The 24,925-nt window shown below is 43.1% G+C and overlaps 1 protein-coding gene across 1 annotated transcript in view; it reads right to left on the reverse strand.

Annotated features, from left to right (window-relative positions):
- Positions 1-24,925, reverse strand: part of FES (FES proto-oncogene, tyrosine kinase) — a 248,334-nt gene that overhangs the window by 111,726 nt on the left and 111,683 nt on the right. The window contains exons 5-7 of the mRNA XM_089689378.1: positions 19,724-19,907; positions 10,991-11,128; positions 6,592-6,711 (exon numbers count right to left, since the gene is read on the reverse strand). Coding sequence (XP_089545504.1) covers positions 6,592-6,711; positions 10,991-11,128; positions 19,724-19,907 — 442 coding nt within the window. The remainder of the gene's footprint in view (positions 1-6,591; positions 6,712-10,990; positions 11,129-19,723; positions 19,908-24,925) is intronic.

Raw genomic sequence — 24,925 nt, forward strand, 5'->3', positions numbered from 1 at the left:
AACCTATTCAACGAAAAAAACCCCAAAAAAACTGAACATATGTGCCCAGCTTTAGGGTCATTGTTAGGGTCAAAAGTTATGCACAAAGTCAGGGTCTGTGTATTTTAGGCAGAGTTTTAAAAAACACATTTTGTAATGTAATATGTCGGTGTCAGTATCAATTTCAGTGTATTTTAGGTAGGATAAAAAAGCAAAAAACAAAATGCGCTGTGGTTGTGCTTATTGTTTCAGGTCTCTACTACAGTACAATCAACAAATAAAATACAGATACAGGTGAAACTCGAAAAATTAGAATATCGTGCAAAAGTTCATTTATTTCAGTAATGCAACTTAAAAGGTGAAACTTAATATATCTGAGATAGACTCATTACATGCAAAGCAAGATAGTTCAAGCCGTGATTTGTCATAATTGTGATGATTATGGCTTACAGCTCATGAAAACCCCAAATCCACAATCTCAGAAAATTAGAATATTGTGAAAAGGTGCAATATTCTCGGTTCAAAGTGTCCCACTCTAATCAGCTAATTAAGCCATAACACCTGCAAAGGGTTCCTGAGCCTTTAAATGGTCTCTCAGTCTGGTTCAGTAGGAATCACAATCATGGGAAAGACTGCTGACCTGACAGTTGTGCAGAAAACCATCATTGACACCCTCCATAAGAAGGGAAAGCCTCAAAAGGTAATTGCAAAAGAAGTTGGATGTTCCCAAAGTGCTGTATCAAAGCACATTAATAGAAAGTTATGTGGAAGGGAAAAGTGTGGAAGAAAAAGGTGCACAAGCAGCAGGGATGACAGCAGCCTGGAGAGGATTGTCAGGAAAAGGCCATTCAAAAGTGTTGGGGACTTTCACAAGGAGTGGACTGAGGCTGGAGTCAGTGCATCAAGAGCCACCACACACAGACGGATCCTGGACATGGGCTTCATATGTCGTATTCCTCGCTCCTGAACAACAAACAACGTCAGAAGCGTCTTACCTGGGCTAAAGAAAAACAGACCTGGTCTGTTGCTCAGTGGCCCAAAGTCCTCTTTTCTGATGAGAGCAACTTTTGCACCTCATTTGGAAACCAAGGACCCCGAGTATGAAGGAAGAATGGAGAGGCACACACTGCAAGATGCTTGAAGTCCAGTGTGAAGTTTCCACAGGCTGTGTTGATTTGGGGAGCCATGTCATCTGCTGGTGTTGGTCCACTGTGCTTCATTAAGTCCAGGGTCAACGCAGCCGTCTACCAGGAGATTTTGTAGCACTTCATGCTTCCTTCCCCAGACGAGCTTTATGAGGATGCTGACTTCATTTTCCAGCAGGACTTGGCACATGCCCACACTGCCAAAAGCACCAAAACCTGGTTCAATGACTGTGGGATTACTGTGCTTGATTGGCCAGCAAACTCGCCTGACCTGAACCCCATAGAGAATCTATGGGGCATTGCCAAGAGAAAGATGAGAGACATGAGACCAAACAATGCAGAAGAGCTGAAGGCCGCTATTGAAGCATCCTGGTCTTCCATAACACCTCAGCAGTGCCACAGGCTGATAGCTTCCATGCCACACCGCATTGAGGCAGTAATTGCTGAAAAAGGGGCCCAAACCAAGTACAAACCAAACCAAGTACATATGGATGCTTATACTTTTCAGAGGTCCGATATTGTTCTATGTACAATCCTTGTTTTATTGATTGCATGTAATATTCTCATTTTCTGAGATTGTGGATTTGGGGTTTTCATGAGCTGTAAGCCATAATCATCACAATGATGACAAATCACGGCTTGAACTATCTTGCTTTGCATGTAATGAGTCTCATATATTAGTTTCACCTTTTAAGTTGCATTACTGAAATACATGAACTTTTGCACGATATTCTAATTTTTCGAGTTTCACCTGTATGTGGTACTGCTGTAATCGTCAAGAGTAGGAGAATATGTTTTGATGTGTACTTTGGTGGTAGTTCATGGTAATAACAAGACATATACAAATGGATTAAAAAGATGATTTTTTTTATTACTTTGTGCTAGTTTTCTTTTGGCAATAAAAACATCAGGACAAATCCATTACCATTTACAACCAAATGAAAGCCCAGTTTGTCCTGAAAAAGACAAGATATAATTCCCCTGGATACACTAAGTAGTTGTGATGCTATATACTATTTTACTTACACATATCACAGCAGCAAAACTGTGACATGGCATTAAAGTGTTACTAAACCCACAACAGTAGAATCAGTCTGTATATGCAATAAAACATGGCTGGTATACTCACTGTGGAACCTAAGGGGTTAATCCTCTGCGTTGTGTAAAAATGCAGTTTGATCCTTTCTTCTCTGTTCCTCCCCTTTTTCAAAAGACCAACTCTTATCTCCAGACTGAACCGTAGGCATGCACATGCTCATTTTGTGGTGTATTGCTAGAGAGGTTTTTTTTTACTTGGGAGCGTGCATGTGATCAGCACAGGGCCAATCAGCTCTGTCCAGACAGAGGTCAGGGGTTTCACATCTCCTAGAGCAGAAAGAAAACTCCTCCTATAAGCTTTACCTAGTGGTGGGATGGACACTAATAGATGCCATAAGACTGCTCTAACTGATGATGAGACGGGTCAGGGCTTTTGCATCATCCTAGAGCAGAAAGAAAACTCCTCCTACAAGCTTTAACCAGTGCTCTGCTGGACACTGATAGAAGTCACAAGACCGCTCTAACTGCTGATGAGAAAAGGTATTTAAAAATTTATATTTACTAAAATAATTACATTTCCATGTTCTGTGTACTGTGGGAGACCAGATTTAGAGAATGAGGGGCCTGGGTGTAGTTACACTTTAAGGTTTGTTTTACCTTTGTCATGAAGGAGTTAATATGTTTGATTCCTATAATTGTCAGCTCCAACTAGTGGCCATCATACTGTATTTTCTTGATTTGAGGTATTTCAATAAAATACTACATTATGGCCACTAGATGGGACTGGCGAGGACAAACATATTAGACACATTACAGAAATAACTTGCGACACCTGAGCAAATTCAATGACAATCATACAGTGATTTTTTTTATAGATAGATCTCTAATGGAATAGTAGCATTTGCAAAAGTACACAGAGACATTTTCTGCATTTCCCCAGTTTCCTACATGAGATATAATAGTTTATAGAGGAAAAGTTAAGACAACGTCTGCAGCTGAAATATGAAAATAATTTACAAGTCTGATATCATAATCCAGCTGCCACAGTACTAGTAACACATCTGCTTTTTGCTTCCTACTAGCATGGGTCAGAACATCTGTTTTCTGTGTTTTCAACATTTTAATAAGGAAAGTGGAAAAACCATTCAGCGAGCTGTACACAGGCAGATGTGGAAGGCTTTATTGGGAAGAGTACATGTTGGATATATTGAAGGAACAATGGCAGCCTGGCTTAAAAGGAATGTCTTGGAAGAACTATTTCTGCTGAAAGCTATTAGATGCATAAGGAATTATTCAGTATTGTTCGGGTTTCAGCCTATGGATTGACTATTCCACACAGCAAAGTTAGGGTTAATCGGTTGGTGTCTTTTTTTTACATTTTTTAATCAAATTCTATTGTTATATAATCAGTTTGGAAAAGAGACCTGCTCACCAAACCGAAGAAAAAACCATAGAAAACCTCTGATACATCCAATGCAAAGCCTTATAATGAATGGGCCCAAAAAGAGAATAATCCTTACTGACCCCTAGTGGTCAAATGATAGATCTCCAAATCTAAAATCTGTATTGTTTGCGCTACTATGGCATGAGTAAACTGGCAGGTCTGATGACATTGTTCTGTTCTCCTGTCCACCCTGGCTGCTGGTAACAGCTATTTAAATGTAAAATAGCAACCTAGTATGCATGTTTAAGGATTCATTTACACTTGTAGCAGGCTTGCCATGCCTTTAAAAAGTGATTTGCGGTGAATTGCTTTTTAAAGGACATTTGACAGGTGGGTGAGAGGTGATATGTCGCTTCCTCACCACCTGTTTTAACTCTGAAAAGCCCACACCACTGCGGTTCAACTGCCTGCATTGCAAGCAGTTGCTGGGCAGTTGCAATGTGGCCCTATTCACTCCTTCTTTAATTCATGATACACTATTCCACACTTCACACGCCTGGCATCCTCTTCACACCTTAATCTACACCTACTGTATCCTTCACTACCCCAACATTCTGCATCATCTGCATCATCAACCATCTACAGCACCCTGTACCATCCTCAGCTCTATCTCTTTTATCGCTACTCTATTTATACCCTCATTCTATCTCACAATATATCCCTGCACCCCTTACACACACACACACTACCCTGCACTCCCTGCATCTCCATTACTTCACATTCTGAACTCCCTACATCCTCTAGTACCCCACACTCTACACTCCCTGGATCCCCCATTGTTCTACATTCTGTACCCCCTATAATTACCAGTACTCCTTATTCTGTACCCCATGTATCCCTCTTTGCTCCACATTCCTCTCCCCATGGATCCCCTATTACCCTACATTCTGCACCCCATGTATCCCCCTTTGTTCCACATTCCTCACCCCCTGCATCCTCCATTTACTCCAAACTCTACACTCCCTGGATCCCCCATTGTTCTACACTCTGTACCTCCTATATCCCCCAGTACTCCTTATTCTGCACCCCATGTATCCCTCTTTGCCTCACATTCCTCTCCCCATGGATCCCCTATTACCCTACATTCTGAACCCCATGTATCCCCTTTTGTTCCACATTCCTCACCCCCTGCATCCTCCATTTACTCCACACTCTACACTCCCTGGATCCCCCATTGTTCTACACTCTGTACCTCCTATATCCCCCAGTACTCCTTATTCTGCACCCCATGTATCCCTCTTTGCCTCACATTCCTCTCCCCATGGATCCCCTATTACCCTACATTCTGTACCCCATGTATCCCCTTTTGTTCCACATTCCTCACCACCTGCATCCTCCATTACTCCACGCTCTCTGGATCCCCCATCACCCCACATTCTGTACCCCCTTGAATCCCCCATTATGTTACTGTGCACCCTCTGCCACACTGTGCCCCCTGCTGCTCATATTTGGGCTCTTCCCATGTCCAGAAGTTTGAGTTTAGTTTCAGCTTGAAAAGGTGTGCCAGCTGGCCCCTGGAGCCCTTTCTGTAGCCATTGATATGGCTCCCTCTGCACATCTCACAGCTGATTTTCTGGGATTTTCATACAGTGAGCTCCACCAGGCCATGCCACAGATGCAGAGGATTCTGGAAGATGTAGTCGGTGATAAGGAGAGCAGAAAGGGAAAGCTCGGGTTAGGAAGATGGTAGACTGTGAGCTGTCCCTTACCTGCACCCCCTGCTATCCTGATGGAGCCCAGGGATGGTACATGAGGGCTACCTGTACCCCCTTTTTAGCGTCCCTGAGTAAAAGATTTTAGGATTGGTCAGAAAGTCCAGTTATGTTTAATTTACTATGTCTGAATAGTTTTTTTCAAATGACTCCTGAAAAGGCTGCTGGCTGATGATGCTCAAAAGCACAGTAACTGTACACTTCCTAATAGAAACAGTACAGATAAAGATGATGATGGTGACCAGAGAACCTTTGCTATTGCAGAGGCTGCCAGACACTCAGAGCACAGATCAGGCACACTGACACAGAAAGCAGTCTAGGGGGATGTCTTCTTGTTTTTTTTTTGTTAAATAACTTGGAGGGGATGAAGGGTAGTATGGGATACTCCAAAACTTCTAAACGTAACAGGAGGACAGACGTCTCTATGTTGCAAACTTCAAGAACAGATCTTCTACTAAGCCCAGAGAACAATCCTCCCATGAGAGATTAGATAGGACCAGAGGTATGAACCCCTCAGCAGAGGAACTATTAGACCCCAGTTTAGGCTACAGTTTCCCACAAGAGACTAGGGGAGGCCAGAGGTATGAACCCCTCAGGAGAGGGACTACTTGGCCCAGCTATCCAAATAGTACACAGTCACCAGGATCATGTAGTAGAGTAGTACTCATGGGGCCAGGGGAGCAGCTGTTCTTGTTCAGCTTTTTCCATGTGCCTTCTAGTGAGCCTATGGGAACTGGATCCTTATTTGAAGTTTCGAGGTGTCAGAAAAAACTGTTGGATGTAGTACCCCCCGGTTCTGCTCTGCTGGGACCTCGATGCACAACATGCTTGACTTAATAGAACGGCTTGGGGTAGGGGGTAGCCATCCTCCACCTAAACAAGTGGAATCTCTTCAACAGGAAGACTCTGCTGTTCTAAAACATAGAATATTTATGTGCTCCTCAACCATCTTCTGAGCCCACCTCCCCAGGGATTGGCTGCTGCACCATAAATATTCATTCTGTCCATTTACCTTGCTCCACTCCCCATGTTCCAGCACCTTATAGAAGGCAGTGGAGAGCAATCAAACCTGCAGCTTGTGAAACACAACAGCCACAAGAAATCAACATCTGCTCCAATGATTACAGAGGAGCCAAAAAGAACTACATTTATGTAACATTGTTAAATTAACAAGAAGGGTGCTACACACAAAATATGTATAATTACAAACCTACATAGCTTCTATATTTCTCCACACACCCTGCCACACCTATACATATTCATCTATACATACGTGTGCTGCACACTCTCTATCGTCAGGTCATTCAGCTGAAGTTCCTCTTCCTCAAGGTTATCGGTTTCTTCCAGTAAACTTGTATCAAAGCTCACTACAGGTGGCAGGCTCACTGTTGACCTAGATAAAATAATTGATAAATACAGTGATGAATAGAGAGTTCAGTATATTCCCCAAAGACTTGTCCTGTTCACAGTCTGGGTTTGTTTTATCAGGAAAATGATTACAGCTTAAAAAAAACCCTTTAGGGCTCGTTTACATTAGCTTCAATACATGGCATTGGACACGCTTTTTTAAAGCACTTTGAACACCAATCAAAGCCCCTGTCACTGTATGGAATAGTTAGCTTACATTTCTGTTCACATGTTGCATTTGCTTTGCTTTTCTTTGCTGTGCTTCAAATATTATACCCCGTGTCGCCTTAGTGGTGCTTCAAAGCGTCTTCAAAGCCTCCATAGAAGTCTATGACAAAGCTCACTTGCAGCACCTGCAGCTTTTCAGAGGCTTTTTATTAAATATTTAGCTTTGCTTTGTTTTGTAGATATTGTGGGTATGAGATATCAACACACACAGGGCTTCTGCCAAGCTTCATTAAAGCTTCAAAAAAGCATCACTGAAGCATCATCAAAGTGCCACCAAAGCATCATAGAAGTACCACCGAATCAGCATCAAAGTATCATCAAAGCACCACCAAAGCATCATTGAAGCACCGCCGAAGCAGCATTGAAGCGCCACCAAAGCATCATTGAAGCGCCGCCGATGCATAATCGAAGCACCACCGAAGCATCATCAAAGTACCACCGAAGCAGCATCGAAGTGCCACCAAAGCATCATCGAAGTACCACTGAAGCAGCATCAAAGCACCACCAAAGCATTATTGAAGTGCCACCAAAGCATCATCGGAGCACCGCCGAAGCATCATCACAGCACCACTAAAGCATCATCGAAGTACCACTGAATCAGCATCGAAGCACAACTGAAGCATCATCAAAGTACCACCGAAGCAGCATCGAAGCGCCACCAAAGAATTATTGAAGCATCACCGAAGCATCATCGAAGAATCACTGAAGCATCATTGAAGTACCACTGAAGCAGCATCGAAGTACCACTGAAGCAGCATCGAAGTACCACTGAAGGAGCATCGAAGCACCACTGAAGGAGCATCGAAGCACCACTGAAGCAGCATCGAAGTACCACTGAAGGAGCATCGAAGCACCACTGAAGGAGCATCGAAGCACCACTGAAGCAGCATCGAAGTACCACTGAAGCAGCATCGAAGCACCACTGAAGCAGCATCGAAGCACCACTGAAGCAACATCAAAGTACCACTGCAGCATCATCGAAGTACCACTGAAGCAGCATCGAAGTACCACTGAAGCAGCATCGAAGTACCACTGAAGCAGCATCGAAGCACCACTGAAGCATCATCGAAATACCACTAAAGCATCATCGAAGTACCACTGAAGCAGCATCAAAGCACCATTGAAGCATCATTGAAGCACCACTCAAAAACACATAAAAAAAGCATGTTGAAGCAGTAGGAGCTTTAATGTGTGTTGAAGTCAAAGCAAGTGTAAATGAGCCTTTCTAGTATTCCCCCTTAGCTGTTCTCCCAGTGGTTACAAAAAGGTTATATTGGGAGGCGAGGGAAGGCTGAAGGAGTTTGACAAGCACATACAATAATTTGATTCTCCCAAAGAAGGAGAGGAAGGCTGTGCTAGGGAATTTAACCATTTCAATACCGTGCAATTTTACACCTTCCTGCCCAGGCCATTTTTCAGGTTTCAGCGCTCTCACACTTTGAATGACAATTGCACGGTCATACAACACTGTACCCAAACTAAAATTTTATCATTTTCTTCACACAACTAGAGCTTTCTTTTGGTGGTATTTAATCACCGCTGGGGTTTTTATTTTTTGCTAAATTAACAAAAAAAGACCAAAAATTTTGAAAAAAAAACACATTTTTCTTTGTTTCTGTTATAAAAGTTTACAAATAAATAATTGTTCTTCATAAATTTAGGCCGAGATGTATTCTGCTACATGTCTTTGGTGAAAATAACCCAAATTAGGATGTATTATTTAGTTTGTAGGAAAGTTATAGAGTTCACAAACTATGGTATAGATCTGAATATTGATCAATCCTGAAGTACTGACAGCCAATCTAATTTCTTGAGGTCCAAGAATGTCAGAACAGTACAGATATCCCACAAATGACCCCTTTTTGCAGAGTAGACAGTCCCACGTACTTCATAAGAGGAATGGCGAGTTTTTTGAAGTTGTATTTTTATGTCATAATTTTTCGGAAAATGAAAAAATTAAAAAAATTATTTTCACTATTTTTTTTTTACATACTGTCACCAGTGCAGTACAGCGTCATCATATAACTGGCATGGCGGTGAACAGGGACACTGACTGGTGACAGTATGAAAAAAAAAATATATATATTTTTTTTTAAATTTTTTTATTATATTTAATTTTTTATTACATTTTTTTTTTTTTAAAGATTTTTTTTTCATATTTTACTATGACCAAAGTAGTACAATGTTACCATAGTAACACTGTACTACTTTGGGGAAGTGATCAGTATTTTTTTTTTTTTTTACACAATTTGCTTATAGCAAAGAATTACTTTGCTATAAGCAAGCATTTATCTGAATGAAATCGATTCATTCAGCTTTTTTTTTTTTTTTTTTTGTGCTTAGCTGTGATTTGGTCACAGCTAATCACATGACATGTGCATGTGATTAGCTGTGACCATTCACAGCTAGGCACTAGTATACAATGGATGGCATCATGAATGAAGCCATCCATTGTATACAACTGTCATGTGACCTGCTGTGATTGGTCACAGCAGGTCACATGGTACCAGCAACGGGAGCCGGTACTCGGATCTGTCATCGGCCGTGTCCGAGGTGCACGGCCCGTGACAGATCCCGCTGCTGCGGGTCAGTCACTGCTCTGTGCTTTGTCCCTTCAGTGCTCATTGGAGTGCCAGGCAGGAGGGGAGCGCCTGCCTCAGGCTCTCAGTGGCGTTCTGAGAGGCTGAACCAGCTGTCAGTCAGGCATTTGGTCGGATCCTGACATTATTGTCAAGATAATCCAGAGTCTGTAGTACCTCTGTGACATCAGCCCACTGTCGGCTGAATCTGGGTCACAGGAGAGCACAAATAAGTGTACTTGTGTCCCACATGATAAGTATGGCCAAAAGAGCTTTGGCCATATTTCTCTTTTAAAGGAGGAGTTCACCTACTCATAAGAAATGAAAAGGTAATCTAAATCACAACCCCCTCCCCACTCTGCTCATCATTGGTACACTTAATTTGGCCATAGATGGGTATTTTTTTTTCCAGAAGCCAGAGGGCTGAACGAATAAAAAACCAACAGATTCCCCCATCCACACAAAGACGTGGATGGACTAATTCCCCCTGACAGGACATAGTAATCTAACAGCAGCTCAAGGCACTGTCAGAATGCACTGATCAGTCGATTTCCTGCAGCCACGGATTCATCCAAAAAGCATTGTAGAAAAAGAGAAGGAAGAAGAGCGGGGGTTTCAAATACCTGGATCATTACATGGGCTGCGTGGGTACTGACACTGAGAGCTCATAACCCGGAGAGATAAGTACAATGGGGACTGGGGGGGGGGGGGTGCTGTGTTACTTTACCTTTTCACTTCATTTTCTGAAAAAGTGAACCAACCCTGTTGAATATCTTCCTTCCTAGGTGTCTTCTGTAAACTACCAATTGTCTGGTCCCCAATGTAACAGAGATAAAAAGAAATGGATATGTTTGTAGTCCATATCAGGAGAGCAGCCTAGGGTGACAACCATGGCTTCCTCCGTAGATACTGTATAGTGAAGGAGTGATGTAGCCACCCAGGGGGCAGGAAGTGTGATTTGCATGATCACCAGGTGAAAATAAAGTAAAACAAGCTTGAAAATAATAAAACTAATGCAGCCACCACACCAAGGACTGGTAAGTTTCAATATATTACATATTTTGTTTTGGGTTTCGATACACTTTAACGCACACTGAGGTCAGCAGTGCCATTAGCACAGATTTTAGCAAGTTACATTCTAGGCATTTAAATTTTGTCCTGCAGTAGATCCAACTAGGACGGATTTATTAAAATTGGAACAGTTGCCCTTTCAACCAAATGTCTCACTTTTGAAACATGCAATCCAATCTTGGTAGCTACACCAGTTCTCCTACACTTTCCCTGTTCCGGTTTTGGTAGCCTGACGCAATGGCTCAGGTTGTTTATGCAAAGTTGGTATTTATCCACAGTCTCAACTAAAATGAATAGTATGCAATTTTCCAGCTCACATTTTGTTGCTTGGTAGTCATTACATAATTCCATAGGCATTACTTAGTATGGCATAAATCAGTTGAGTACCTGTTCATCTGGATGAAGTGTTCATATTCTCTGGTAGGGTTGATACTTGAAATGGCATTAATTATTTCCCGGTGAACAGCTGCTATTTCCTCTTGCACCAGACTTGTAATTTCATAGTATTCTTGCATAATGGTTTTGCTGCAGAGAATCAGACAAAGGAAGTCAGCCAACTCTTGTTTTTTTTTTTTCTGTTAATGACTTTGCATATATGTTTGAATCTGCCTTTTACATTCAGATGACCCTAAAGTGCCCCTGTGCTGACACTTGGGTTGTAAACCCTTACATATACCCAGTGAAGTGACTAGCCTCAGATGATACACAGAGATGAAACACATTTTCCTACATAGGTTGTACCTTTTTATCTATAACCCTCTATCCCTTACATCCATTCAAAGTGCAAACTTTATGCAGCTTGTCTGCGCTTTCTGAAAGCAGAGGGGGCAGGAAGCTGAAGTTATACTCTTCAGTGCTCATTGAGGAGAGCTGAGATCTGATTGGAGGGAAGATCTTCAGTGCTCATTGAGGAGAGCTAAGATCTGATTGGAGGGAAGAGACAACCCCCCTTCACACAGCACACAGGAACAGAGCTGAGGCTGTGAATCATTGGCTGTGTCCTGTAGGTGCCTCCCCTGTCACCTTTTTATCTCTTGGTGTCAGGTAAAATTGCCAGACATGACTCATGCTGGTATCAGAGGAATCAGGCAACAGACAGAAATTACACTTATTGTAAAGGGGTTTACAACCACTTTAAGCTATTTAGGCAGAATTTGCAAGTGCGACTTGCACCGATGCTAATGACAGCCGCAGGAATCTGCTGATTCTTGATGTTGTTTCTGCCACCTGCAAGCAGCTAGATACGGTCCCCAAGCTCTGTATACTGTAATGAAATGTCCCCATCAGCTGCAGCCATCAGTTGCTGTCCGACCATCCTGCAATTACCTGCAGTGATTGCTGCTGGATGCACTGTGGGCTCAGTGGCTGCAGCTAGCTGCTCACAGAAGACAGAAATAGCAGCAGCAGGAATCAGCAGTTTCCTGCCACTGTCATTCGCACTGGTGCTAGTCACCCATACAAATGCTGCCTATCATAGGCAGCACAATAGCTAAATGGTTAGCACTTCCACCTGGCAGCACTAGGGTCGTTGGTTCAAATCCCAACCACAGCACCTCCTGCCTGGTTTTTGCATGTTCTCCCTGTGCCTGCATGCATTTCCTCGAGGTACTCTGGTTTATTCCAACACTCCAAAGACATCCTGTTAGATTAATTGGTTCCTGTCTAAATTGGCCCTAGTATGTGTATGAATGTAAGTTAGGGACCTTAGATTGTAAACCCCTTGAGGGTTAGAGACTGATATTAATGTACAATATATATGTAAAGCGCTGCATAAATTGACAGCATTATATAAGTACATGAAATAAAATAACTAATAGTAAACCACCAAAACAAATGGGCTCTGAGGAGGTTTTCAGCAGCATTGTGATTTTTGTACTCCCTTCTATGGCCAGTGTGTGAGATGGGGAAACAGCTCTCATTGTTTGAACACTGTTTGTGTGCAGTAAATTATGGTGTGGAGTAAATTGATGTTTTGACTGACATTCTGCGGTTTAGCCACAAGATGTCACTATTTTTCTAACAAAGGCTCAGACTGCATAGAGATTTGTATATTCATGAAGAGGTGGGTTTTTTTTAGTGAACAGGAAGAGGAGACTGCAGCCATGTTTTGGACGATGCTGAATGCAGGAGCCATGTTTTGGAGAATGCTGAATGAAGGGGTTGTGTGAGCTGCAGCTGGGTGAAGCTGATTGCTGCCAGGAAGCTGATGAGAGCCGAGGAACAACGCAGCATACGCTACAATATTGCAGGCCTGTTGGAGAGACATTTGTTCTGTTCAGAGTCACCAGCGAATACAAAGCAGACCCGGGTCAGTAAGATCGTGCACGCACCTCATTTCAGTGTTGGCGCCTTGAGACTGAATCCAGGCTTATAGTTAGTTAGTTAGGGTCTCTGTGTCAGGCCACAAGTGTTGTTACTGATTATTGGAAGGACTCCACAACTTAAAGTGACATTTCACATTGGAGAGCTGATAAAATCCCACAAACTCAAGCCAGACTGGCGTTTTGCTCAGAAGGAATATTCAGGCACGTGCTACAGGACCAGTTATGGGAGGGGGAATACTGTAGATTTGTTTAAGATTGTAAGCTGTTGTGCTGCACCGCAGGCTAGCCCATACCATACAACCATACACTGATTCCTGCTCTTTTAGGGTAATAACAGGTAAGGTGTGGCCGCTTATTTGTGCCCGCCAGTAGGTAAATTACTACACCTTCTACCTTCATTCATCAGAAGGCACCGTGCTGTGCAGCACAAGGGTCTCAGCCTTTGGGCTGGGTGTATGTAAATTTATTGTATGTTTTGCAGCATTTGTGGTTGTGTTTATTTGCCATATCTAAGTACCTGCATGTCACCACTTTTCAAAAGAAAGACTTCACTTCTGCTTGAACAAGCAGTAATGGAACATTTAATGTGAAGTTATTTCTTCTTAAAGTGGTTGCATAGGCTGAAGGTTTCTACCTTAATGTATTCTCTGCATTAAGGTAAAAAAACCTTCAATGCTCAGCTCCTCCCTCCAACCCCCATTTACTAACCTTAGCCCGATCTCGATCCAACGATGTGCACTAGAGCAGTGGCTCTCTCTCTCTCCTCACTGGTTCAGAGACAGCACTGGGAGCTATTGGCTCTGGCTGCTGTCAATCAAAAGCCTGAGAGGAGGGAACAGGGGGTGAGGACACGCAGAGCCAACTTGGGAGCAGCTTGCTTTGGAAGCACTCAGCAGGGGGGGTGGGGGGGGGAGTTTAGCCAGGAGTGCCAGTAAGGGACCTGAGAAGAGGAGATTCAGGGCTGCTCTGTGCAAACCCACTGCACAGAGCAGATAAGTATGACATGTTTGTTATTGAAAAAAATAAGGTTTACAATCACTTTAAAGACCTTCAAAGATGATAACAAAGACTACAGTTGGGGTTTCATTCAGTTTCTAACAGCTTAAGGCCATGTGCACATGAATGTTTACAGTGCATCCAGAAAGCATTCACAGCGTTAACTTTTGTCACATTTTGTTATGTTACAGCCTTATTCCAAAATGGATTAAATTCATTTTTTTTCTCAACATTCTACAAACAATTCCCCATAATGACAACATGAAAGAAGTTAATTTGAAATCTTTGCAATTTATTAAAAATAAAAAATGAAAAAACCCACATGTACATAAGTATTCACAGTCTTTGCCATGACACTCAAAACTTAGCTCTGGTGCATCCTGTTCCCATTGATCATCCTTGAGATGTTTCCACAACTTGATTGGAGTCCACATGCGGGAAATTCAGTTGATTGGACATGATTAGGAAAGGCATAAACCTGTCTATAGAAGGTCCCACAGTAAACCGTGCATGTCAGAGCACAAACCAAGCCATGAAGTCCAAGGAATTGTCCGTAGACCTCCGAGACATGATTGCATCAAGGCACAGATCTGAGGAAGGGTACATAAAAATTTATGCAGCATTGAAGTTCCCAATGAGCACAGTGGCCTCCATCATCCGTAATGGAAGACGTTTGGAACCACCAGAAATCTTCCTAGAGTGGGCCGCCCTGGCCAAAATGAGCGATCGAGGGAAAAGGGCCTTTGCCAGGGAGGCAACCAAGCACCCGATGGTCACTCTGAAAGAGCTCCAGCGTTTCTTTGTGAAGAGAGGAGAACCTTCCAGAAGAACAACCATCTCTGCAGCACTCCACCAATCAGGCCTGTATGGTAGAGTGGCCAGACAGAAGCCACTCCTCAGTAAAAGGCAAATGGCAGCCCACCTGGAGTTTGTCAAAAGGCATCTGAGGGACTCTCAGACAATGAGAAACAAAACTCTCTGGTCTGATGACACAAAGATTGAACTCTTTGGCCTGAATGCCAAGCATCATGTCTGAAGGAAACCAGGCACCGCTCATCACCTGGCCAATATCATCCCTACAGTGAAGCATGGTGGTGGCAGCATCATGTTATGGGTATGTTTTTCAGCGGCAGGAACTGGGAGACTAGTCAGGATTAAAGGAAAGATGAATGCAGCAATGTACAGAGACATCCTTGATTAAAACCTGTTCCAGAGAGCTCAGGACCTTAGACTGGGGTGATGGTTCATCTTTCACCAGGACAACGACCCTAAGCACACAGCCCACATAACAAAGGAGTGGATACAGGCTGACTTTGTGAATGTCCTGGAGTGGCCCAACCAGAGCCCAAACTTGAATCCGATTGAACATCTCTGGAGAGATCTGAAAATGGCTGTCACCGCCGCTCCCCATCCAACCTGCAAAGAAGAATGGGAGAAATTGCCCAAAAATAGGTGTGCCAAGCTTGTAGCATCATACTCAAAACTACTTGAGGCTTTAATTGGTGCTAAAGGGGCTTCAACAAAGTATTAAAAGAAATTTAGTCTATTTTGGAATAAGGCTGTAACATAACAAAAAAACATGTGGCAAAAGTTAAGCGCTGTGAATACTTTCTGGATGCACTGTATTAGCGGAACCCCCTCAAGCATACAATCCCTGGCTCTTTCCCATGCCAGGGATGCCGAGTACAACCATTTACTTGTATGCTACTTTTCTGTTCAAGGATGTACGCCATACAGCATGAGAGGGTAAATGCCAATGCAGAAGTGAATTGGGTTTACACACTGTAAGTATGGCCATGTACAGCCAGTCATTTGTATTGGTGGCTGTACGAGACACATATGGTGGTCCAAAAATGGGAAAGCTCTGGGTATTTGACACTTGACGAGTTTTGTGTGCATGAGGCCTTAACACACCTTGCTGTGTGTTTACACTGGAGGGTTTGTAGAGTACCAAGATTTTGGTTTAATAGAAAGTTAAAGGCAAAAAACTATGCCTGCCCTTTCCGCCCACCTCTTTGATTCATAGAAGCTGTACTATAGCTTTCATGAATGGAAAGTGATCTATGATTGGTGGATGGCTGGATGAATGAAAGGTCCATCTCCTTCATTTATAGATCACATTTTATTGATGGAAGCTGTAGTACAGTGTCTATGAATGGAAGAGGGGGATGGAAAGGGCTGGCATAGCCTGCACTCTTGATGCGTGTCTGTCACAGGTCCAGTGATATTGAGCCCCACAGCATATGGAAGAGGGGGGCAGAGGACTTTGAATGTCCACTATGACACCAGCACAAGGGACTCTTTGCATTAAATATATGTAACCAACCCTTTTCCTGATTAAAAAAAATGTCTAAATATAGGGAATGCCTTTAAAGAGCTTTACCTGCTTATTCAGAATATGTGGATTCTTATTGTGCATAATCTGGACACAGATACTCTTTGATATAGTAATGCCTCTAGTCTGTGCTAATGTACACATTTTTTTGCTAACCATGATTGCTAGAGAGGAGTGAATTGATTTTCAGATGGTTTTGATACTTTCAAGAAGAACCTCAGTTCTCTTATTACTATTCCTGAATGTGTGACTGTTATTTTCATTGAGCTTCAGAGAATTGATTCACACTTTTCTACTGATTACTTTTGCTTAGATCATCAACCAAAATAGGGGCTGGCAAAGGATCAAGTGCTCAGAGTTGTCTATGACCAGAAACTCATGAGATAAATCTAAGAAACATTCTCGAGCATTGCTTGTGTTTGAAACACGTCCAACAAACGCCAGCAGATTCCCCTTGATTTCAGTGGAATACTGTAGATGACAGTTCAAAGGCTGTGCTTGACCTGAGTTTCATTGGATACAGCATGTTCTACTGAGGTGCATTAGAACTTCAATCAAAGCAAGTCAAACGCAGCCTTTTCTTCTTAAATTTAGCTTTTGCATTTAAAGAAGAGCTATCATTGTATTTTTTATTTTACAGTTCTGTCCCCTATGGGACAAAGTACATGCAGTACTTTCTCCCATGTTTCTGAGTGCTTTCTAACCCTAGTTGCAAAGGGTCCCTTTCCCCTCCTGTTGGGGCCGATCCGACAACAGCTTTGAAGGAGATGGCTGATTTTAGGTGCAGATTGTCTCAGCTGTGAGCACTTTCTATCTATAATCTATGAATGAAGGGGTCAGACCTTTTAATCATTGACTCGTCATCCATTCATAGATCACAATTCATTCATAGAAGCTGCAGTATGGATTCTATGAATGGAGGAGCTAGGCAGAAAGGGTGCATACAGTCAGGCTCTCTTGATGAGCACTTTTGACAGCCCATTCATTCTATTAATCCCTGCCACACCAAAAGATTACGGCGGCGGGGATACTGAGGGCATGGAAGGAGGAGGATTTCACCTAAAAGAAGAGGTATCAGCACAAAGGACACATCCTGTTGATGAAGTTATGTCCCTTGTGCTGATTTTTGTTTTGTTATTTTGGCTGAACTTAAAAGAGAAGTTTGGGATTTGTTTTTTTTTTTTTCAAATTATACTTACCTAAGTGAATGCAGCTTTGATCCGATTATGCATCTGTCCCCCACCGTCTCTAAGGTTAAGAACTGTGCAATAAAACACCACGGATTGCTGAGTTCTCCCTGCTGCTTTGAGCAGAAATCGGTGACTGTCAGTCAACGCTGTCTGCTCTGTCCCCCCAGTGCTCACTGGAGCCCTGGCTTGTGGAGGCGGCGGGAGCGGCTGGTTCAGCCTCTCAGTGGAGCGCTGAGAGGCTGAGCCAAGTGCCGGTCCAAGCTCCTGGGTGGATTCCAACATTAAAGTATATGTTCACCTTTATGCAAAAAATAATAAATGCACATATTTATGCAGGTAAATGCAAAAATGTAAAATGCATTTATTATTTTTGGTTGCAGGAGTCTGTACAGCATGGCACCAGCGATTAGCAGATCGCTGGTGCCATGCAGGTCTCCTGCAGACCTGTCATTATCTGCTTGCCCATATGGGATGTACAAGCAAGCTGACAGCTGCTAAGGCTATCGGGACTTGTAGTCTCTCATTCACAGTGATTGAGTGACGCAGCTGGGTGGGCGGTGATAACCCATTAGTTGTCAAAGCGGGGGAGTGGGGGCCAGTGAATTCATAACATAGGTGTAACACTAACATGTTATCAAAGTTATGGGTGAACTTATCCTTCAAATTTGGGATCTTCCCAGAACCTGGGCTTGCTCTGTGGCGTCAGACGACAGCGGACTTTAGACGCTGTCGGCTGAAATCAGGTCACAGGAGTGCAGAACTAACTGCACTCCTGTGATGCACAGGAGAAGTACAGACACACAAGCTTTGGCTGCACTTCTCCTTTAAAGGATAAGCTCCCCTTTGCGAACATGTTACATGGTCCACCCGTTTTTAGGGTGGAACATGTGACATGTTCCCATACCGGGGCGGACTGACCATTTGGAAACTTGGGCACTGCCCGAGGGCCCGGGGTCAGTAGGAGGCCCCATGAGATGCCCCTGGTACCTTTTTCATAGGCTTTTTTGAGTTTGGGCAAGGACACAGGGGCCCCATGATCCCCTATTGCCTGGGGGCCCCATGAGTTGTCAGTCCGCCCCTGTTCTCATAGCTGCAGCTGCCGCTCCCTCCCTCTGACAGATAGTACAGGAAGACTTCTTCCCGTATTATCTGTCAAATTTGAAAATAGCGCGGCAGTGCGGGGCTCCGCCCACACAGTAGCATCATTCATGCATGGACTTCCGTGAATGAATGATCTTCAAGTCCCAGCATCCTTAGCTACTGATCTACTGATTGCTGGTGCAATGCTTTCCAGGCTCCTGTAGACAAAAATAATAAATGCACAAACTCTTTTACTTGCAAAAATATGTGCATTTATTTTATTTTTTTTGTATAAAAGGTGAACGTATCCTTTAACCCTTTTGCGCCGGCATCTGCCAGCCCTTTAAGGGGTTTCAGACGCTGGGAGGCGGGGTTTTAGGGTCATGTGACCGCCGTGATTTGTTGTCATGCTGGTCACATGATCAGAAAAGGTCCCAATCGCAAGGGTAGATCGGGACCTTTCCGTTAAACACCGACATATGTGCTGGGAGTGCGCAGGGTGTGCTCTCTCAGCACATATGTATTTTCAAATGGTACACAGATATGGGGAAACTCGGCATCAAGGCCCAGTTGCCGAGAGGCCTCATATTTGCGTGTACTCGGCGTCAAAGTGTTAAGCTTTAAAATTCCATCCAGACCTGCTACTTGAATGGAATTCCAAACATATTTCACATATTGTACCTAGAAAATGCACATTACAATGTATACCATTTTTCCAGAATGAAAATCACAGTCACGATAAGAATTTTGTTTGTTCAAAAAAAAAAAAAAAAGCCATCCTGCTGCTTCGCATTTTCTCATCACTACAGTTCAAAAGGATTGTAGATTTGACCCCCACTAACCAATAGAAAATTAAATAAATGTTCAGAAAACGAATATTTTCTATCGAAATTCTACTAGTGTATGGCCAGCTTTACGTTCACAATGAAGTACAAATACAATACAATGAAGGTCAATTATACAATGCCAACCTGCGCATCTAGTGTGTCTTGCTGAACTGCAGTTACTGACATGACGCCTACATAGATATCTTCCAGCATTGAGTAAAGCTGATCTGTACATATCAGAAAAGACAAGGTTTGCCCTACATTCCGGAGACAGAACATGAATGAGACTGTCTGCACAGCGATAAGATCACAATCATTCCAGCTGTAAGGAAATGCTTTGGGTTAGTTTTGTCTTGGTTCTCACATACAGGATCATCACCATCTTTTCATGGAGGTACTGCAAGGATTCATGCAGGCCGGGCATGCTCAAGGTGTAGTGGTGATCATGGTGCAGTCTGGCTGCCTTGACCGCCAAGATATATTGATTGTGGAGTGTGTGCAGCTTCCAGGTGTTCTTCACATATTTCTCCTTTGCTTTATCTCGATCTTTGTCTAAAAAAAAAAGACCAGATTTATTTGCACATTATATATCTGTTTTTTAATAATAGAGATCAGTAAAGGATGATTTTTCAAACCGCAGTAAACGATCAGAATTCAAGTTACTATTATTAGACCAGAGAAAATATTGAATCGCTCTGGGTAACTATGCATTGCTGACTGCTGTAATAAACAGGCTAAACATATTCATATTAAGGCTCGGTCAGGGGCGGATTGATAAGTCATGGGGCCCCCGGGCAATAGGGGATCATGGGGCCCCTGTGTCCTTGCCCAAACTCAAAAAAGCCTATGAAAAAGGTACCAGGGGCATCTCATGGGGCCTGTATAAAAGATAGTTATTAAGAGGTTGTAAAATGATTTATCATGTCACCCAATATTTGGTCTCCATTCAGTAGCCAAAAGAAGCATTCAAAAAAAGGGGGATTTGTGAAAAGGAATTCACAGAGAAAGCGGCTACATTATGAACAGAACGTGACACTCAGAAAAATTTTTTTCCAAAAATTATGCTTTATTACACATATATAAATATGACATATGGGCGTTCGCCCTGGTTTACCATCACCTCAGTATGAGACAATACACACAGACCTAAAACCATATAAAATGACATCAAGACCGGTCTAAATGCATGTGCAACAGAAAAAATGACTGCGGGAGTCTAATGTCCCTGTAGCACAAACACATAGGTGAACACTTCCCAAAAGAGGTGTATCCAAAAATTATACCATAGGCATACCATAATGTTAAATATTATATGTAGAACAATACCATTATGGTGAATCCCAATCAGGGAATCCAAAAATTGTACTATGGAAAAATATCACATATATACAATGCAGCAAGCACAATAGGCGTCAAGAAGAGAACAACAAGCCTCAGGCCTGTATGGGGGGAGACATAAATGTCAAATATGTGATACAATTCATTCCTGTGCCGGCACAAGTGGTTGGGGCCCATTCATCTGTAATATAAACAGCTGTATCCTAGAGCTCTTGAATGAAATAATGCCCCATTTATTCCCAGGGTGGAAGAAAAGATGCAAAAAGCAGCACTCTGCTAGAAATGGTATCTTCACCACTATATGTGGACTACACACCACCTTTCGTAGGGAAAACAGGACATATCCCAAAAGATCTTCTGCCCGTTGAGATATATATGGTATATCCTGTATCCTATACAAAGCACCATGATGTCCCCATCCTGTAGTGAGATAAATGATATGTGGGAAGTCACTGACAGAGTATACACTCAATAAGATATATAGGTCATATAGATCACAGAGGACCATATATCTAATGTCCTGTAACAGTCCACTCACCACCTGTGCTGTGGGTATTAGGAATGAAAAAGATGTCCTTCATGGGTACTGCCATACACGGCCACAGAGGCCTAGGAACCACCGCTGACATCCGCCGATATACCGCGGGTTCCAGCCCCTTGTTGGCGCTTGTGCTGCTCACACTTGCCTCATGGCATATGAAGATGGCTTCCTCCTTATGGGTCAGCGTGCGTTCCACCTAATGCGCATGACCGGAAGTGACGTATCTACAGCTCAGGAGGAAACCTCCACACAGTCTACAGGGACCAGGGGCAGACTGACAACTCAAGGAGCCCCCGGGCAATAGGGGATCATGGGGTCCCTGTGTCCTTGCCCAAACTCAAAAAAGCCTATGAAAAAGGTACCAGGGGCATCTCATGGGGCCCCCTACTGACCCCGGGCCCTCGGGCAGTGCTCGAGTTTCCAAATGGTCAGTCCGCCCCTGGGCTCGGTTCACACTCCAGCAATGCCATTTACAGTGCGACTTTGCATATTCTGTGGGGACAAGTTGCACTGTAAATTGCTCCAAAGTACTGCAGGAACCTTCTCCAAAATTGCACTGCGCTGAGTCGCATTTGATGTGAATGGACACGCTTGAAAATAATGTGATTTCTCTCGTCATGCGATTCTGTGCAAGTCACATCAGAAGTTCCACTAGTGTAAAATGTGTAAAAAAGGCTGGCCATACACTATACAATACAATATTCTGTCCAATTTCTGCCCAATTTCCTTTAGATTTACCTTAAACCCTGTAGTGCAAGAGCCAGGCCATAGACGGGTCATTTATCGGACGAATTTTCGTCTGCACGAAAAATCGGCCGATATTCACGCCATTAGTGGGGCAATGCCGTTGGCCGTTTTTCATGGATCTTCTTGTTTCTTTTTATCGGTCATGCTGGAAAATCCACGAAAAACAGGTCACATTGGTAGCAGCATTGGCAACAACCGATTTGTTGTTTATCGGCCGACAATTCGGCCGATAAACAGTCCATCTATGGCCAGCCTAACTGGATACAATTTATTTTTTTATTTATTTCAGGTACTTATATAACGCCGTCAATTTATGCAGTTCTTTACACACATATATATTGTACATTCACATCAGTCCCTAACAGGGGCGGATTGACCATTTGGAAACTCAGGCACTGCCCTAGGGCCCAGGGTCAGTAGGGGGCCCCATGAGATGCCCCTGGTACCTTTTTCATAGGCTTTGAGTTTGGGCAAGGACACAGGGGCCCCATGATCCCCTATTGCCCAGGGGCCCCATGAGTTGTCAGTCCGTCCCTGGTCCCTAACCCTCAATGGGCGTACAATCTATGGTTCCTAATTCACAGCCATACATAAACATACTAGGGCCAATTTAGACAGGATCCAATTAGCCTCCCAGCATGTCTTTGGAGTGTGGGAGGAAACTGGACTACCCGGAGGAAACCCACGCAGGCACAGGGAGAACATGCAAACTCCAGCAGGTGGTGCCGTGGTTTGGATTCGAACCAACGACCCTAGTACTGCCAGGCAGAAGTGCTACCCATTTAGCCACTGTGTTGCCCGTGGATACAATTGAAAGTGTTGTTAGTTTTGACCTCCTATTATATGGTTTTTGGTAAATCTAAACCAAAAATCTCAAGAAAATTGTATAATGTATGGCCAGCCTTAAAGTGGTAGTAAACCCACTTTGTTAATTTGATATTTTTTATAATAAAGCTTGCCTGTAGGTAATATGAATATCTCCTAACATGCACCGCTTAGGAGATATTCAGGTTTCTTTTTAGCTGGCACATGTGCTCTGAAGGACCGGCATACCTGTGCTGTGTTCCTTCAGAGTACTGTGCTGTGGCCTGTGACTCCAATGTGCACATGCGGGAGTGACGTCATCGTGGGCCAGCCAGTCAGATGGCCGGAACTCGCGAACCCGGAAGGAAGATCGGGTGAAGATGGAAGCCAATGGAGCGCTTCATTTTAAGGTAAGTTTTACATAATGTGCTAGTATGCGATGCATTCTAGTACATTATGCCATTGCCCTGCAGGGAATGGTTTTTTTTTTCATGCGGTTTACTGCCGCTTTAATGGAGTAAATCAAATCAAAGAAAAATGAAATCCAATAATCAAACAACACCAACAAAAAATATTCATAAAGATAAAAGAATTTGAAGAACCATGAATCTGTATGCCTGTGTGTGCATCTGTATGATTTTATTCTGTCCAGCGGTATCTCTAGGACTAGGCTACACAAGCATTTCTTTCTAGAGATTTAAAGCGGAACTTCACTCTCTCACTCAACATTAACTCATTTTAATCCTTTTGCTGCCAGCATTAGTAAATAGATAGGAAAGTATATTATATTTACTTGTGTTAAACTTTTTTTTACATTTCTTCAGTTCAAACATCCTGGTTTCTGGCCCAGGCAAAAATGACATCATACATCCCAGGAGTCTTCATGGGCATGTTTTTTTTCCTTTCATCTGGAGGAGAGGTTTTCTCAGCTCAGCACGCCCTCTTGCCTGAATGCCTGAGCTAAGGGCAGATGGATTCTAGCAAGTAAATACTACATGAATCATCTGACCTTACTTAAGATGGCTGCAGCTAAAAAGGCTAGGAGGGTGTTTTTCTCACAAAGCATGGAGACATGGATGGAAGGGTGCGTTTGCTTGGAATATTAAAAATGAATTCAAGTGATTGTAAACCCATATTTTTTTTTTACAACAAAAATGTCACACTAACCTGCTCTGTGCAGCCCAAATCTTTTTCTTGTTGGTTCCCCCACCAGTGGTCCTTGCTCTTTCCCTCTGCTGAGTGCCCCCCGAAGCAAGTCACTTGCTATGGGGGCACTTGTGCGGGCTGGCTCCCGTGCCAGCTCTGTGTGTCCATAGATACGTAAGGGAGGGTTATAATCCTTATCAGGTTTTTCCATCTGTGTCCCATTGGGGAAATTTCCTTACACTTTCTGTCCCATAGCCAAAATAGAAAGCGAGGGAATCCCCAGTTGCCACCAGAACTAGTGTCCCCATTGGTAGATTCCTCCTTTATTTCTGTTCTGGTGACCACTCAAATTTTAGGATTTTCTTTCACTTTCATTCTCAGTGACAACAGTAAATCTTTCCCTGTTTATGCAAAAAAAAACACAAAAAAACCCCATTTACCTTTAGCTATACTTATATTTTGTGCTGCCCATAATTGGCCATATACTGTATTTCAGCGCATGGCAAACTAGGTTCCTATACAGACCTCTGATTTCTCATTAAAGAGAACTTGCCACAACAAAAAACTATAATATAGGGGACTTTTGGTCCCCTATGTGATAAAAATAAGGTTCAATGAAAAAAAAACTGCCAAAAATTAAAAGTTAAACCCAAGCACCCAACCATCCCCCCCCCACCTCCACCCCCACACACACATTTGTATCCTTCCCTCCCCCACACATTTAAAGCCTCCCCTCCCCCACACACTTACTTAAACCAGAACATAAACGTCCACATTGGGGCACCATTGTAGGAAAACATTGATTTTGCTACACATTACATATCACCACACATGCTGAAGTGGGAGCAATCATTTTAGGCCCACTGTTCATGGTTGACTCTAAAGTGGTGGATCGTAAGGGCCGTTTCACAGGCTCACAGGTGTGCACAATTTTAAGGCTTAACATTCTTGGTATTTATTTACTTGTTGCAGCCTCAAGGTTTATATTGTCCTA

The sequence above is a fragment of the Staurois parvus genome, unplaced genomic scaffold, assembly GCF_062004578.1.
Source record: "Staurois parvus isolate SC_StPar_1 unplaced genomic scaffold, SC_StPar_1.0 ptg000472l, whole genome shotgun sequence".
Classification (NCBI taxonomy): domain Eukaryota; kingdom Metazoa; phylum Chordata; class Amphibia; order Anura; family Ranidae; genus Staurois; species Staurois parvus.